Source organism: Saccoglossus kowalevskii, chromosome 6 (genome assembly GCF_978046115.1).
Source record: "Saccoglossus kowalevskii chromosome 6, keSacKowa6.1, whole genome shotgun sequence".
NCBI lineage: Eukaryota > Metazoa > Hemichordata > Enteropneusta > Harrimaniidae > Saccoglossus > Saccoglossus kowalevskii.
The window spans coordinates 30,413,872-30,428,307 of NC_140646.1; the positions used below are offsets into that span (position 1 = coordinate 30,413,872).

At 33.5% G+C, this 14,436-nt stretch overlaps 2 protein-coding genes and 1 non-coding gene across 3 annotated transcripts in view; 2 read left to right on the forward strand and 1 right to left on the reverse strand.

Moving 5' to 3' along the window:
• LOC100377901 (1-phosphatidylinositol 4,5-bisphosphate phosphodiesterase gamma-1-like) overlaps positions 1–6,494 on the forward strand; it is a 66,975-nt gene extending 60,481 nt beyond the window's left edge. Inside the window, exon 32 of the mRNA XM_002742208.4 lies at positions 1,618–6,494. Coding sequence (XP_002742254.1) covers positions 1,618–1,684 — 67 coding nt within the window. The 3' untranslated portion in view covers positions 1,685–6,494. The remainder of the gene's footprint in view (positions 1–1,617) is intronic.
• Positions 6,495–9,016: 2,522 nt separating this feature from the next.
• On the forward strand, positions 9,017–9,135 carry LOC144344454 (U5 spliceosomal RNA). Its single transcript, XR_013419174.1, has one exon. It is a non-coding gene; the product is annotated as a U5 spliceosomal RNA (small nuclear RNA).
• Positions 9,136–10,429: 1,294 nt separating this feature from the next.
• LOC100376394 (uncharacterized) lies at positions 10,430–12,374 on the reverse strand. The gene is made up of 2 exons (XM_002742199.4): positions 12,208–12,374; positions 10,430–11,397 (listed from the first exon to the last, which is right to left on the reverse strand). Exons 1-2 carry the CDS (start codon positions 12,283–12,285, stop codon positions 10,702–10,704), a joined length of 774 nt encoding a protein of 257 aa, XP_002742245.1. The 5' UTR covers positions 12,286–12,374; the 3' UTR covers positions 10,430–10,701.
• Positions 12,375–14,436: the final 2,062 nt, after the last annotated feature.

A 14,436-nucleotide genomic window follows, 5' to 3' on the forward strand; every position in this document is an offset into this window, starting at 1 on the left:
CCAGCCAATTACCAGTCTATATATAATTATTCATAGGACCAGCCAATTACCAGTCTATATACAATTATTCATAGGACCAGCCAATTACCAGTCTATATACAATTATTCATAGGACCAGCCAATTACCAGTCTATATACAATTATTCATAGGACCAGCCAATTACCAGTCTATATATAATTATTCATAGTACCAGCCAATTACCAGTCTATATACAATTATTCATAGGACCAGCCAATTACCAGTCTATATACAATTATTCATAGGACCAGCCAATTACCAGTCTATATACAATTATTCATAGGACCAGCCAATTACCAGTCTATATATAATTATTCATAGGACCAGCCAATTACCAGTCTATATACAATTATTCATAGGACCAGCCAATTACCAGTCTATATACAATTATTCATAGGACCAGCCAATTACCAGTCTATATACAATTATTCATAGGACCAGCCAATCACCCTTCTAGAGACAATTATTCATCAGACCAGCCAATTACCAGTCTATATACAATTATTCATAGGACCAGCCAATTACCAGTCTATATACAATTATTCATAGGACCAGCCAATTACCAGTCTATATATAATTATTCATAGGACCAGCCAATTACCAGTCTATATACAATTATTCATAGGACCAGCCAATTACCAGTCTATATATAATTATTCATAGGACCAGCCAATTACCAGTCTATATACAATTATTCATAGGACCAGCCAATCACCCTTCTAGAGACAATTATTCATAGTACCAGCCAATTACCAGTCTATATACAATTATTCATAGGACCAGCCAATTACCAGTCTATATACAATTATTCATAGGACCAGCCAATTACCAGTCTATATATAATTATTCATAGGACCAGCCAATTACCAGTCTATATACAATTATTCATAGGACCAGCCAATTACCAGTCTATATACAATTATTCATAGGACCAGCCAATTACCAGTCTATATACAATTATTCATAGGACCAGCCAATTACCAGTCTATATACAATTATTCATAGGACCAGCCAATTACCAGTCTATATATAATTATTCATAGTACCAGCCAATTACCAGTCTATATACAATTATTCATAGGACCAGCCAATTACCAGTCTATATACAATTATTCATAGGACCAGCCAATTACCAGTCTATATACAATTATTCATAGGACCAGCCAATTACCAGTCTATATACAATTATTCATAGACCAGCCAATTACCAGTCTATATACAATTATTCATAGGACCAGCCAATTACCAGTCTATATACAATTATTCATAGTACCAGCCAATTACCAGTCTATATACAATTATTCATAGACCAGCCAATTACCAGTCTATATACAATTATTCATAGGACCAGCCAATTACCAGTCTATATACAATTATTCATAGTACCAGCCAATTACCAGTCTATATACAATTATTCATAGGACCAGCCAATCACCAGTCTATATACAATTATTCATAGGACCAGCCAATCACCCTTCTAGAGACAATTATTCATCAGACCAACCAATCATCGCTCTACTTATACTCTTGCTCAAATTTTCAGACCAAATATTTTGATACTAGATAATCATGTTAAAATCTTTGTTTTTACTCCTTAGAAACAGACACACAATTCGTAATTGTCCTTCTAGACTAAGAGGATATGCAGATGCCAAGTTCAACTAACAAGTATATACAAGTCAAGCCATCCCGTTCTATCTTTCCATGAATGGAGTGTCACATAACCCACTCATCACAGGATTAAATATGGTTCCAGTTACAATTTTTTTTGTTTTGTTTTTTCAGACTTTGAGAATTGTATATAATTTTTAGAGATTGTTAAAAATATATTTCCCCCAGTAACCATGGCGACAATTGTAGTATATAACAGGTGTTTGGAGCTTAACAAGTGTGTGTTCTCCTTTAGTCTACATGTAGCGAACAAAGATGTGGACAAATTGCTGATAGAAAATATGCACTCAGACATTTGACCTTCTTGTTAAAAAAACACTCCAATGAGAGATCATTCTTTTGAATTTAAAAATGTGTTCTTGGTCATACATAAAAGGAGTCTTCCTTTTTTTGGTTTTCAAGACGATCCTTTTCATGTCAGTTCAGTCAAGTCTTTTTTTTTTTTAAGGTAGAATGCTACTCACAAGTTTTTGACTCCCGCGTGCGAAGCACAAAAGGGAGTCTTTGCAGTTACCCTGTCTGTATGTCTGTATGTATGTATGTATGTCACTTTTTTTGTTCCACCGTTATCTCAAGAACCACTAATCAAGTTTTGGTGAAACTTGGTACATAGATGCTCTGGGATAATGCGCAGAGTTGATTAGGTTTTGGTAAAAATCTATGAATATTAATTACCTAATTTGCATGATAATTAGCTGATTTTTAGCTGTTCCAAGACTGTTCCACTGATATCTGAAGAACCACTCATTGGATTTTGATGAAACTTGGCACATGGATGCTCTGAACTAATGCGCAGATTTGATTAGTTTTGGGTAAAAATCTGTTAATATTATTAATTACCTAATTTACATAATGATTAATCAATTTTCGGCTTTTCCACTGATATCTCAAGTACTAATCATAACATTTCAATAAAACTTGGTACATTGATGTCATATGACACTGCACAGACCTGGTAGTGTTTCGGGTAATATCAGTACATATTAATTACCTAATTTGCATAATTAATTAATTTTCAGCTTTTGATATTTCAAGTAGTAATGATCACATTTCAATGAAACTTGGTACATAGTTACTTGAGGACTGTGCAGAGACCTAATTAGTTTTTGGGTAAATATTTGTGCATATTAATCACCTTATTAGCATATTTAGTTAATTTTCAGCTTTTCACCTGATATCTCAATTACTAATCATCACATTTCAATGAGACTTGCGACATTTTCTAGGACTATGCAGAGACCTGATTAATTTTGGGATAAATAATTGTGCCTATTAATTACCTAATTTGCATAATTAGTTAATTTTTTGCTGTTCTATGGCTGTTGCACTGATGTCTACAAACCACTCATTGGATTTCAATGAAACTTTTAAAGAGTACCCATCACATTTCAGTGAACCTAGGACTATACACCATATTAGTTTTTGGTAAATATGTATGCTTCTTAATCACTTAACATAATTAATTAATACTGATATCTCAAGTATTGATCATCACATATTTTAGCACATATAGCTGTAGCAATATTTGATGTCAAAATCAGTCTACAGTTTATTCGTTTTAGTTCACTGTTAATCTGATCTTTGAGAAAAATGGTAAAATAATACAAATAAAAAGCCATTTTAGCAGCAGTTTTCATAAACCACAATGAAAACACCTTTTCTCATTAAAAACCCAGTAAAATACTTCTGGACGTCAAAAACACTGTATATCTTATTACTCCATATGTTATTTCTGGATTATGCACGTAATTTTTATTTCCAGATCTGAAAATCCTAAGTGGGTCTTTTTCATGATTTTCATCCAAAATTACCTCTCCCAACACCCCTGAGAGAACAACTGAGCATGCTAAGAATAAATAATTACCTTAGATTGTATTGCTAGGGTTTTTAGTGATGTTATGACCTGGTCATGACCTTGATCTGAATCAGTGACATATGGGTCGTACCATCACCAATCTCAGAAGAAAATGTAGAGGGGTGTCACGACTACATTTTGATGGGAATTATAGTGGTGATACTGAAACAAACCCAGGTCCTGGTAATATACAAAGACCTGAATTAACAAAGAAGTCAAGTTGTTATTAAAGGTACATCAAAGTTTACTCAGATTTATAAGACATCCTTTGGTTGCACTTGTGTACTCTGAGATTTTAGACCCAGGTCAATGAAAGTTTTCAGTTATCAGATTAAGGGAAATCACTTTATGATGAGTTGTACCCACATAGAGTACATATTAATTCAATTGTTTGCAGATGTTCCATGTATTATTTTAACATGAGTATTTTATAATTAAATAACGGGGACTGTGACATTCATGTCTTGTTACTTTTGTGTAGCATTCTACATTAAGGTGGTTGCTAACGGTAACTGATCTGATTATAATGTTGTGTCGTATCATTTTAGTTTCATCTGATTAATAAGTCTCTCTAAGTGCCATGGTCTACTTGGTCTGCTCCTGACTTCTGTGGACCGGTCTTTCGCCATTTCCCTGTCTGTCATCGTTGTAATTCAATTTTCACTTCAATTTCTTCTTTTTTTCATAGAAGTAAGCAGCCTTGTGTTTGTTTTCCAAAATATTTGAATATCCCGATTCTTCTGCAGTGCTTTCCATGAATGGTCAGAAAGTTCTAGAAAGTCATTTTAAATGATTTTGTTGGTAATTTAAATATTTTCTTACAATTTTTGACGCCAATGATAAAAATATCTCTGGCTCTTAAGTTCAGATAAAGTCTTGAATTTTGTATGGAATATGTTAGACCTCTGACTAACCATCTGTGAGGGCAGTATAACACAAATGCTGGGATTAAATTCTGCAGTTAGGTGTACTAGACAAAATGTACCCAAATCTGATACTTCAGTCCCAAATCGTTTGTCTTTATGTGGCTGCAAAAATTGATGTTATGTATTATATAACCTTTTTGAAAACATCTGAATTGATCCACAAGATGGATTTTTTTTTTGAGACTTGAGTACTGTATTACTTATTATCATGATATTTTGAGTGTTGTTAGTTTTGTTAATAAATATGTGATCTTTTTTTTTTTCGTGCTGCAGTAAAATCAAGGAAAGATGAAGATATTAGATCAGAATACCTCTTTATTAATTTTTAATACATGCATAGAAAGTGTACTACTTCCCACTTACTGTCACTGGATTTTATTTCAGCTGATGTAAATTCTAGTGAATATGCTCAAAATGTTAAAAAAGGGGTATTTGACCAGTTTGTTAATGCTAGTGTATGTTTAATATCATTTCATTGTTTCTATGGTGATGCATACTAATCATGATTGTTGAAATTGTATTGAAAACTGACAACATTATTATGATCCATCAGGAATTTGATGTGTGTATTTTGATATATCCTGTAGGCATTGTGAAATGTTATGGATCATTTTACTTATACCAGTAAGGTTTCTTTTTCAGAACAGATTGACCAAATTTTGCTTCAAAAATACAGTATAATGAATGGGATTCAATAAGAAATTACCGTAATACTAGTATCGTCTCCTCATTTTATACATTTTCAGGATGACTATTAGAATATTGTGGTGTGAAAATCTTATTTTATTTGATCTATTATTACATGTGCACTTATGAATATTACAGGTGTGTTTCCATGGCGAAAATAATCATATTTCAAAGATTCTGTATACAATACATTTTTGGTGTATAATGGCTTCCTTTGGAGGTGTGCTCCTAACAGACCAAATTTTGTACTCTCTCAAAGGTGTTTTACAGTAAATTCTTAGGCTACATTAACATACATGTATTTTAAAGATTGCCCAAAGTTACAATATTGTAGGTATTTAAAATATATATATATGTATATTTTTGTGATTTGCATAATTGCATGCAAATCAGAAATATATTTAGACACCAACTTTGTTTTTTTTCTTCAATAGATTTACCAGGGGTTTACATTGTTTGACAGTTGTGTGATGTATTACTGTAGAACTATAACAAAAAAATAAAGTGCCAATATTGGAATGGATGTTTTCCAAACAAAAAGAAAGAAACCTTTCCTTTGAAACTGTTTGTAACATATTTTCAAAAGTATAAACAGATTCTCATTAATAACTGTGTATATAGCAATTTTAATTCATGTGAAACGTATATTGAATTCCATTGGTTTGAAATTTCGCTTGACAAATTGTTGATTGAGGTCATTGAGTACCTAATTAACATACAATCATGATAGATGAAACAAATTCTTGCAGGAAATGTTTCAAACTATAAACAGAATGAAAAGATTCCAAGAAAAATTAATATTTGAAATGTTGTCTCCATTGTAGATTGATCATGTACTTGAAATTAGAAACGAAGCACTTACATGGATTTTTTTTGTATTCGTTTTTTTATTTCCCAATATCATAGTTAATTTTGGTTAGCAGTGAAGTTAATTTATTTTCCAATTTGATGTAAGAAAAAAAGAAGAAAAAAAATCTTGCCAGTTTTCGTTTGCTGTTGCACGTTTAAATGATAAAATTTAATTTCGAACATTTCTACTGCAGTCTTGTTGAATATAGTACCACACTTGTACACAAAAATAATGAATATACCTTGAACACAAGTTTGTACGACACATTCCCAAAACCAGCAAGAATCAAAGCTTTTTTCTTAGCATGTTCCTATGTTACCCACAATGCCTGAGTGCTCTTAGGGCAGGGTAACACTCGTCAAAAACAACATAGTGTTTCGGCTAATATACAGTGCAAAGATAACATGTCATGCTTACAGAAACAATCATTAAGTCTGGGTCTTTGTTACTAACGTAAAATAAAACATAGTTTTCTTTGTACTGGAATTTATTATTCTGTGTAATTGTATTAGAGAAAAGCAATGTGGGTGAGTATTTATTCCAAAGAATACCAATCTAAAAACAGATTACCGCAGTGCCCACATTGGGTGTGTTGCAAATATTTCAATTAAAGCTGGTTGTATCTCTTCGTCAGTGAATAGCTTTGTCGATAACTTGGTCTAAATTAGTTGATAAATAAGTCAATCTTAGCGTACCCCATTTTCTGTTTGATACTTAAAGTATTGTTGCTGTCGGAGAAAATATATGGTATGCTAAATGAATGACCATTCACTAAGCTATAAATATTTTATTTCTTTATTTTCCATTTAAATATACATTTAATTATTGTCACATCCCAATCTGTTACAGCCACTATTATTGATTGCCACAATAAAAAATATAATTTAAAAAAAAAAAGTTTACTTTTCTTGTTTGTCTTCTTGATCTTGTGTTTATTTTCTCTATGAATAACTTCCTACTTCTAGATACATATACATTTATACGCTGGCTAAATGATTGACATTTGTTTTGTGCTATGCCCTCACAACACCCTTTTGTGTTTTGATAAAGCGGAAGGGTCGTCACCTGCGCATGCACGGGAATTGAGTCCTAAGCAACGATAACAACACGCGCTAAAAACGCAAAGGCTCAAGGGTAGACGCTTGTTTGTGGCTATCTAACGCATGTGCAGGTGACGACCCCCCTATCTTTAAGAGTCGTGCAAGCCAAAGTGACTCGTAAGATTGTTCCCAATTGACTACACAACCCTTACACATAACAGTAAAGCCAAATCAGAAAAAGCAGTTTATTATACCCCGGCATGTTGCCAGTGTCCATATTATTGCATACAGAAACATTCACACTGTTATACTGAAAACATTGTACACTAGATCGGATCAACATGTGTCATGACCATATATGGTTATGCGACCTCATTAAAATACATAAATATCATATCTGCAGCACTATTGCAGATAGAGACATTCAACCAGTTATCTGATCAATATGTTTAATAACCGTATATGTCACGTGATCTGATTAAAAATGCACAACTATCATGTCTGGAGCACTATTGGAGATAGAGATAGGCTGTCATAGTAACATTGAAGTCAGGTGACCGGCATGACCAAGGCATAAACAAGTTGACTAGACCTAACGGGTTATACTGTACCATAAGCCCAACAACAAATCAAAGGACAAATTCAACTTCTATGTCCATGGAAGGGAACTAAAAAACTAAAACCTAAACATATCTTGGGAATAATGAATCGAGAAAAATCGCTGGGGCTATGGAAGACGTAAAAGCAAGGGCTATGACGGCATTTTTCAAAATGAAACAAATGCTGATTCCTGAAGCAATGGTTAAACCAATCATGCTTTTGTTGCAGTGAGATTTGGTTGAGCGAATCCATTTAAGATGATACAAATCACATCTTATGGCTAACCAATCTACACCAATGATCTTGACAAAAAGGGTAAAGATATCTGGGTAACATCTGGTAACATACATTAACAAAAATTTAAATTTGGGTAGTGTATGGAACAACTACAAATCTGAGGACGACAAAAACCTTCAGAAAACAGTTATCAAAACTAGAACAATCATTTGAAATGCGTAGCACAGAAAAAGTGCATGACGACAATAAAGGTTACAAACCATAAAAATAAGTTGCATACCTACAGGAAAATAAAAACAGAATTTGCATATGAAAAATGTCTGCAACGCAGCCACAGTTGTCTATTATGAGTAAAAACGCACACACAATGGAGTAAATGTAGGTTTTTCTTTTCTATCATATACCCAATGAAATACAGCGTGTGTATAATACAGATAGGTAATACCGGTAATGTCACCGAAAGGTAGTGTGATCGACCGGGCAGTTACCACGGTGATGGCCGCCATTTGTGTCCAAAATCGTCTACAACATTGAATAAAAAAAACTAACTTTTCTGCTGCAAACCGTGTATTTAATGAATTGTCCACGTTTCTATTAAACCATTTTCAACCACTTATAGGTCCGTGATTCGGCCGGGAGATATTTAGTACGCCCCATGTCGAGTGCGCCAACAACGGCAGTAATAATAGATCGTGGTTATAACTATTATTAAAATGCTGCAATGTCTTTTTACTATTTTGTGACGTTTCTTGGTGAACATTTCTATAAACTACGCAAAATTAGAACAGTACACAATCTAATTTTGGCTACCATGTAGGATATCCTACCATGTAGGATATCAAGCTTATCGTAGATGGCGCTATGTAATATCTATACATATGCAAATTTTGTCATGATTGTCTCCCAGCATACATTTCAGAATAAGTTTCGTTTGATTTTCTAAGATATGTAGAAGGTGAAATTAATTATTGATAATAACAGATGTTGCAAATATATAATTATAATTAGTAATATTAGTAATTTGAATGTGTTCGAACTAAAAATTGTATTCTCTAATAATTACAATTTATACTCACCGTATCCAATGATGTGATTGTTTAAATACACTACCTCCTGGTTAAGCTAACATCTGTACTCTGGTTTTTCTGCAGACCGCATAAATCTTTCGCCTTTTACTAAAGATTTCCGTGCAGAGGAACAACTAATGAGTCTATAACCAATTTTTGATAACCCTGCTTAAGTGCGGGGTAATATTGAAATGTAATAATAGAACTAAAATTGTCTTCCTTTTTCTAGGCTAGTGGTGACGTCAAATTGTTGTACCAGACTCTTTGATACCAATGTATTTTTTTCACCAAAAGGGTCATGTTTTTAAGATCTTGTTTATCTGTTTGATTGCTCCAAATTACATTTCTGTTGGTGTAAGTCCTATTTTGAATTGAATGAAATATCAAATAAACAAGTAATGTTTATTGCAATTAACAATTTTATTTCAAAAGCAGCATTACACAAAATCAAAAGTTGGCTAATCAACAGCTGTAGTTCACAGGAGGTATGAATATAATATTTTATATTGGTACATAAAGTTGTACTGGTGTGATTGTGATCTGCCAAAATATACAATTCTAGCAACAACAAAAGATATGTATTAGTTGATATAATCATAAATGTACGCAGTCAGAATTTTTTTATAAGACTAAATTTTGTAAAAGTTGCAGTGACTCCCTGTATTTAGAGTTTCAATGCTGCAAAATGTTGATTATTCACGATTAGTGAAAATTATGTATTTATTTCATTACAATGTATCACAGATTACGCTTGTTGATGGAACAGACAGGATTATTGATCATTTTATGTCCGCATAACAGGGATAGAAATCGAAGTGAGACATAAATAATATGGCAGTAAACTAACAAATACATCAAATATTTCATCAACTGACTGAAATTTGTACTTTCTTGGTAGAAACACCGCATACTCTCAAGTACAACTTATTTGAACATTGTTCTGCAGCCCACATGACTGACTGCAGATTTAGGGAAAGTAGATGAAACCATTCAAAAATATTCTAATATGTATTGTAGATATCGCAATACAGTAAACAAATTCATGTGGGAACTTGGATATTATTTACGTACTTACCAGGCCAAATTAGTATTGCAATATCCCTTGACAACATCATTCTTAGCAGTGTTTTTTTACTTGGTAATTTTAATTGAACACAACCATTATCGCCATGGTTTTTAGGTGGTAAAAATCATATATAGAATAAAAACACTGTTTTTTCAATTTGTAGTTTCACCCACGTGTTATTTTGGCAATGAAAAATCAAATTATAGGTGTAAACATGTCTGAATATCATTGCACTCCATATTTATATTACAAACATTGACTGGCATAGTTATTAATCACGGTGCCTGTGGATGGTTGATTTCTTTATGGGTGATGTTTCTGTGTGAAAACCATTTTTTTTTAAAATCAGACTTTGAGCGAAAGAATTGTAAGAAATATTGCTAAACTGATAAATATTTGCACCATAGAGCATTCCACACTTAAACATAATGAATTTTTATTATTTGATCACCATAGTACAATTTAATTTGAAATTCAAACACTCACATCAAATATAGTGACACTTTAAAATGCAAATTGTCAGCGGTTCAATGCAAAGTCAAACAAATGCTGCTAAAAAAAACTGAAATTACAAATAACTGAAAACTGTTCCAAAAAAAAGAAGAAAATAGCAAGTTTAATGATCAGTTTATTTTGATATCCATTGTAAAAAAACACAGGACTGACTTATGCCACAGTCTAAATTATAACTCTCTCTGTTGTTCATACCCATACAGGAGATTATAATAATAGGGAATCTTAAAATATTCCACATAAATCTGATAGGGCTTCCTATTAACGTAAAATGATGTTATAGCCTTGGTGACTACGTTTCTTGTCACTTCATTTGCTATTTGTATTGCGCCAGGTTTCACAGTCACTTTCCTTGTAGTTAAAAATGGCGACTGTGCATGAATTGTAAACATATTCTTCTGTTCGTTGTAGTATATATGAAATACATGTCTCTTGGTGAGAAACCTTAGTATAACAGGCTGGAATATCAGGAATAGATTGACGAAGACAGTAACCAATAAATTATTGTTTAGATTCAAAGATAAATCTATAATTTCAGGGGATAGTAACATATTAATGTTGTACGGTAGGACAGCTGTTGCTATGGCTGCGACTGAATAAAACACTCCGGATGCTATCCAGATGTATTTTGATATATCACGCCGAGCATCATATACTAGAATGTCTTTATTTTTATCCACCGAAGGTCCATCAATGTTTCTCATATCTTTGATCATTCGCAATGGATTCTCATAATACGAGTTGATCGATGCTGAGGATTTTGGGATCTTTGTATTTTGAGGAGCTTCCTTTTTTGTCAGTTTACAACTACGTGTGGAAAACGGTACCAGGTGACTTGGTTGGAATACCAAAACTTGGCCACTGACCTAGAAAAGAATATGTGGGTCATTAGAGAGATGAAGAGACTAGAAGATTAGAAGCCAGTCTTACTGCTCGTACACAACACAGTCTGCTAAATCTTGTCTTGTTTTTCAAAATTAATAAAATAAAAAAATAAAAATATTAGTATTTTGTTTTTGAAATTAGTCTTCAAAACTATGGATGACCTACACAAATTGAGCAAAACAACATGTATTTATTTCTATTCACACTTTTCTGCATGGCTCTAAGTACCTTAAAAATCAGATGGATTACCATATATCACCATGGTACCCCGGTACTATTAGATTTAAAAACTGGCAGTCAGACTTCTAAGATATTTTGTTTATTTCAAGCCCAGACAGTCGATTAAAAACAAAAGAGTCAATCTTCAAAAACCTGAAAATTTTAAATACTAGGGGTCAAAATTGAAATGATGCAGAGGGATGGAACTCGTGCAAATTTTTGTTGCGATATCTTGTCTGTACATTTTTATTTCTCTTGAATTTTGCCAACAGTTGTTCCTGCAACACCTTGTATGCAATTTTTTTCTATCGGTATCTAGCTTGCAAACTGTTTTTTTTAAAGAAATCTTTCAGCTCCCCCCCCCCCTCATGATTTCAAATTGTCAACCCCTAATCACTTTTTCAAGCAAATAATATGCTCAAGCCCACTCTTAAATTTAGAAGAACTGTGACAATATCCACACCCCATGCCATTTGTCCCAGTGTTACCGTTTTAGAGTGGGTGTTAGTAATAACGCCGGGGCGAATTGTCTGGGACACAAAACCAACGATGAAGAACTTTTGAGTACTGACCGTAACCACGCCTCCTCTAGATGTTATCGGCGACGCGCACCATAGACGTCGCGATTGTTGAAACAACAAACGCGACATTACTCTCTTCAATCCTAATTAGTTGAAAGGTAAATATCTACGACAAAATTAGTAATTTTGCAAAGAAACTTTCACCACGCTCCTTCAATGGTCGCCGCCATTTTTATTATATAAATTGCTGTCTGAGGGCGTTAATCGTTAAATGGAAACGGCCAACAGAGGGCGTAGTATTTTTAGAAAAGACAGTCCTTCCTCAACTATGTCCATTCTCACTATTGAAAAAGTTGTTCATTCTCACTATTGAAAAAGTTGGCCAAGGCTAGATTTGAACCAATGACAGCAACCATGGCATGTGGGGACGCCAATGCCTGAGCTATAAGGATTTTGTTGGTTCATTACTGAAGATTTATAAAATTATTTATGAGAAAACGGCAAAGCTTTTAACTGACCTTTTAGTATTTATGCAAATTAAGTGCAGCCCAGTAGTGTCATAGTTAGCCCAGCAATGTGACCAGAATTTTGGGTTATATCTGTGTGTTTGCATCAACAATTGTATGCTTTGTAGTGCCTTCAGTCTTGTGATAGTTTATAATTATAAATCCACTCTAAAATGGATTGTGTGGCTCACAGTGTATGTTACATTTTGTATAGAAGGACAATGACCTGTAGAAATCACACCTGATTCACATATGCATGTTGCAAATCACATGCTTAGCTCATTCAGTTGAGTATCAATGTATTCACACAGCTCATTGATCTAGAAATTGTTGATTCAAATCCTGGGTGTTGCTGCTTAAAACAAAATTACATAGTGAGGAGAGTATTGTTCTCTCCATGTGAGATCATTAAGAACAGATACTGTTTAGAACAAAGGAGTACCTTTGTGAAGTAAATGCTGAATGCAGTTCTCTATCAAAGGTTAGTGGACTGTTAGAACAATAGAGTTGGGACAAATAGTAGTATTACTATACTACAGTTGTTGTTCAAAATATAATAAATTATAAAATGAGTGTACATGTGTGTTATTATATAGACTGTCCACAGTTCTTGGGCCTATATAATAAAGAGTCACTTAATTTCAAACACCATAGACGTGTTAACGAAATGCTGAAGGCATTTCAAGCGATAACGTAGGCGTTTCATAGAAATGCCAACGGCATTTTTCAAGCAAGGGCCTAGCATGTAAACGCCCTCATGCGGCATTATGTGGAAATTGCCCAATGACGTTCCTGCTGAACTTGTCACTCAAACTACATCATACACCAATCAACTAATCATAAGCAAAAAATGGGTCACTAATAAACAAGAAGTAGTAGTAGTTTGAGTGACCATTCTCAACAGGAACATCATTGGGCAATTTCCAAGTAATGCCGCATGAGGGCGTTTACATGCTATAACAGTCTCTCGGGCCTTACGGCCCTCGCTTGAAAAATGACATCAGCATTTTGTTGAGACGCCTACGTTATTAGGCCCGAGAACTGTCGACAGTCTAGTTATTATACTACTCAATGGCTTACTGTATTTGGCAAACAGATTCTCTATTATGTATTGTTACAGAATGTTGTTCCAGAACTAGGAAACTAGACCAAATCCTAAGAATGTTCCATGTAGTGCACTGTTCACACATTACCAATGCTGACACCATAGCCAATACCAAGGATTTATAAAGTTAACAGTATGCAACTTGTATGTCTATGTACGGTGTTATGCAATAGATATCTTGCATTGATTAAATGCATTTCAAGCCAATAGCATCGCAGAACACTGTTGATGCTTTTTCAATAGAACTGAGCAAAATGCACATAATATAATAAGTAAAATCCGCTAAATTAAATCTATTGAATATGTAAAATAACAATATAACTCATCACTGATTAGACAGTTGTACATCTCTGATTACCGTTCTTAACACAGTAATCCTTTTTTAAGTGTCAATTGCTGCACTGGTATACTAGATGGAAACTTTTAAATAATTTACAGGATATTTAGGGAATAAACCACAATGCATTGCCCATTATAGCATAACAAGACAAAGATGAGGATGAGAAATAACGGGCAGTGTACGATATTATAATTTTATATATTTTTTTTTGTGTTGATGTTATTTGTGCCTTGTGAGGTAAAACATTTGTCAGTTGAAACATTTATTGAGCTGAACTAAATTACATTTAATGTTCAATAGAACACGTGTGTGGCTAATTTTGAAGGAAT